Genomic DNA, 3,839 nt, shown 5'->3' on the forward strand with positions numbered 1-3,839 from the left:
GCTCTTATTAGGATATAATTGTGTTTGTTCAATATCTAATAAAATATAATGACCTCTAGTTTTTGTCTAATTTGTTGCAAAGTACGTCTTGTTTGCTCTTATTAGGATATAATTTTGTTTGTTTAATATCTAATAAAATATAATTACCTCTAGTTTTTGTCTAATTTGTTCCAAAGTACATCTTGTTTGCTCTTATTAGGATATAATTGTGTTTGTTCAATATCTAATAAAATATAATGACCTCTAGTTTTTGTCTAATTTGTTGCAAAGTACGTCTTGTTTGCTCTTATTAGGATATAATTGTGTTTGTTTAATATCTAATAAAATATAATTACCTCTAGTTTTTGTCTAATTTGTTCCAAAGTAAATCTTGTTTGCTCTTATTAGGATATAATTGTGTTTGTTTAATATCTAATAAAATATAATTACCTCTAGTTTTTGTCTAATTTGTTCCAAAGTACATCTTGTTTGCTCTTATTAGGATATAATTGTGTTTGTTCAATATCTAATAAAATATAATTACCTCTAGTTTTTGTCTAATTTGTTCCAAAGTAAATCTTGTTTGCTCTTATTAGGATATAATTGTGTTTGTTTAATATCTAATAAAATATAATTACCTCTAGTTTTTGTCTAATTTGTTTCAAAGTACGCCTTGTTAGCTCTTACTAGGATATAATTGTTTTTTTTTTGTGTCTAAATTGCGAACATATTTCTACCTAATTTGGTACAAACTATGGATTGTTACGTCTTATTAGAGCAATTGTAGTGGCCGTTTGTTCAAAAGAGTAACCCAAATCAAACTCGTGTCAAACAAAAACAAAGGACCACTGCCGCACCATGAGCATGTAGTGTACGCAGGCAAAAGAAAGTCATTGTCCATGCAAAGTTGCTGCGTTTCCAGTGGTTTATTCAACCAAAAACAAGCAAGCAAACAAAGAACAAAGAAATCCCTGCATGCCTCTCCCGCTCTGGTAAAAAACCATATGCCCACCCAGGTGCATTCTGGTCGCCTACCTGCTTTCCTACATATATAAACTTTGGTGCCCACAGTATGCCCAAAACGAAATGAAATAGTGAACAAATACTAAACAAGAAACAACTAAACTAAATGAATAATTAACAAAACACAATACTAGCAAACATAATCATAATGAAATCAAATATCTAGAATAATCAAATAGTATTTAGTTGTTTTGCTAATAATTAATATTAACAACAAATAAACAGCTCCAACAGCAATGTTGTCTATTTTACTATTTTTTTCTAATTTGATACAAAATACGGCTTATTACGTCTAATTAGCGTCTAATTAGCATGCTGTAAAATAAAGTGCTACCGATTATTCATATCTCAGTTGCATAGACCCTTTAGGGGCTGATGTCACAATGATGTCAGTTTGTTAGCTGGAGGCAAAACACGACTCGCCACCACAGAGCTGTAGGCTACACAGGAGTCTTAAAATGTCGTCTTGTTATGTTATTGGGAGCCAGAACAGAAGGAGTCATGGCTCAAAACTTACATTTTATTGCATACTAGCTGCCACTGTCTGTCAACAAAATTGAAGACACCTGTGGTTAAGCATTATGCCTCATGAGTTTGGCTCCAGACAAAGTAACTGGGTGGTTTAGCTTGTTTGTTCTGTACAACTTAGGCCTTAAGCCTCAAACTATGGTTAAGTGCAATTAGACAAGACAACTGTGCGGAGGTGATCATCAAAAAGTTTGCATGTGCAGCACACATTCATATCAGGTTAGGGAAAAAGTATTTACCGTTGTAGGGATGAATAACATTATGTGTATTAAGGATTATCATGTCCACCTAATCAGAGAAAGGGGAGGTATTAAGAAGAACATCATATTTCTCTGTATTGCTAACTTTTTAGTGCATTAGTTTATGTTTGCTTCGATAGCAAAACAAAAGTTCAAGTGTCATCCACATTTGTGAGATTGGCATAGTTATCAACCACAAAGCCGGCCATCTGACCCACATAGAAAGTAACTTGTACTTTGAGTAATTTATTAACAAGGTCCTTTTTTACCTTTACTTGAGTAGGTTTTTCAAAGGGTAATTTTCACTTTTACTTGAGTCAGTTTTTATGGGAGTAATTGTTCTATTACTTAAGTATGGCTTTTCAGTACTCACCGCCGCTTACCTTGTAATATCAACAAAACTTTGTAGACAGTCATTGTTCCCTGAAGGAGGAATCATAATGTTTTGGTGATGATCACCACAATTTTTCTATAGTGTCACCATGAGGTTCACTTTTGTGGTTTTAAGAAAAATTTCTCAACAGATTTGGCAATGGATTGACAGACATTTATGCCACCCTCAGGCTGACTTTGGTGATTCATTTTAATCTTAAAATGAAGGACAGTTGTAGAAGACCTGGTGTAAGCCAACTAATTGATGACTGATGACTAAAATAGGCCATTATAAAGTGCTATAATCACTAAAATTAGCATAAAATGTTCATGATTCTCCTTGACTAAGATAAGGCTAAATATCCAGTGTTAAGACTGATAACTACATATGACTAAACACATTCATTTCTCATTTTAGACTAAATCTAAAAAGCTGACCAAATAACAGCCCCTGATTTGTACCAGACCATTGTAATAAAGGGAGCATTTTTGTTATTCGACCAATGGATTGATGACACTGCCATTATGCCTCATGAGTTTGGCTCCAGACAAAGTAACTGGGTAGTTTAGCTTTTTTGTTGTGTACAACTCAGGCCTCAAGTCATGTTCAGGGAATGTTAGTTTTAAAGTAATTTGCTATCCCCAGTCCAAGCTCTCTAAGAAGACAAGGAAAAACTCTGTAACATTCTGAGCCCACAAGAAAACTGCAAAGAAACCTCAGAAGAGGCAATTCAAAGAGAGAGGCCCTCTACATGGACAGCTGGGGGTTCAACAGGATCCAGAGGTGGAGAGAGCTCCAATATTGGTGCTGTAAATCAATTCCAATTGAATAAAGCCCTCATGGTTGGTGGTGGTGTTTGGTCCTTTGTCCTCACAAATTTTAATGTCCAATGTTGAGGCAGATGTGAGGGGTAGGATCCAGCAGGGCACACAGCAGACAGAAGTGAGGTGGGCTCCAGTGTATCTTGGCAGGAAGAGAAGCAGAGTTAATTTATCCAAAGCATAAAATGGGCATTAATGCCAAAGGACCCATAATAAATAATCTTTCCTGCACTATGGAGATTATGTGATGATGTCCTGACTGTGTGAAACAGGCGGTGGGAGGAACCTACCTGCTGGACCGAGCCTTGAAGGTGGACTTGGGAAGGAGTGGGTGGAGGCCTGGGTTGTCCTGCTGCAAAGAAGAGCTGTAGCTGATCAATGTAGAATGCTCCGCAGTATCTTTTGCCAGACACATATCCAGCAAAGTCTTTACCTCTGAAAAGCAAGAGAGAAACCAGGGAACAAAGGATTATGTGGGCAGCTGCTGTGAAGAAGTCTTAAGAATATATTTGCTCTCATCAAAGATTCTTAAAAGCCCTACATAGGGTTGTAAATTCAGCCTCAAAAATTATCGGCTGCCCCTCCCCTCACTTGAAGACATTGCTGACTCCTGATACCTCTCCAGAGCAAAAAGGATCACTGAAGACAGTTCCCACCCTGGCCATCACCTCTTTGACCTTCTGCCCTCAGGGAGGAGGTACAGGTCAATCAAGTCACGCACCAACAGACTTTTAAACAGTTTTTTCCCCAGAGCCATCCAATCTCTCAATAAACAAAAATAATCACTCAGTAATTCTGTAACCCATCCCACAATCCTCAACACGTGCAATATTTATTTATTACTTATTCATATATTTTATACATTGGGTCTGTGCA

At 36.5% G+C, this 3,839-nt stretch overlaps 1 protein-coding gene across 1 annotated transcript in view; it reads right to left on the reverse strand.

The window, feature by feature from the left end:
* Nucleotides 1-3,628, reverse strand: part of LOC126396951 (uncharacterized) — a 9,855-nt gene extending 6,227 nt beyond the window's left edge. Inside the window, exons 1-2 of the mRNA XM_050055350.1 lie at nucleotides 3,555-3,628; nucleotides 3,254-3,398 (exon numbers count right to left, since the gene is read on the reverse strand). Coding sequence (XP_049911307.1) covers nucleotides 3,254-3,398; nucleotides 3,555-3,628 — 219 coding nt within the window. The remainder of the gene's footprint in view (nucleotides 1-3,253; nucleotides 3,399-3,554) is intronic.
* Nucleotides 3,629-3,839: the final 211 nt, after the last annotated feature.

The sequence above is a fragment of the Epinephelus moara genome, chromosome 10 (genome assembly GCF_006386435.1).
Source record: "Epinephelus moara isolate mb chromosome 10, YSFRI_EMoa_1.0, whole genome shotgun sequence".
NCBI lineage: Eukaryota > Metazoa > Chordata > Actinopteri > Perciformes > Serranidae > Epinephelus > Epinephelus moara.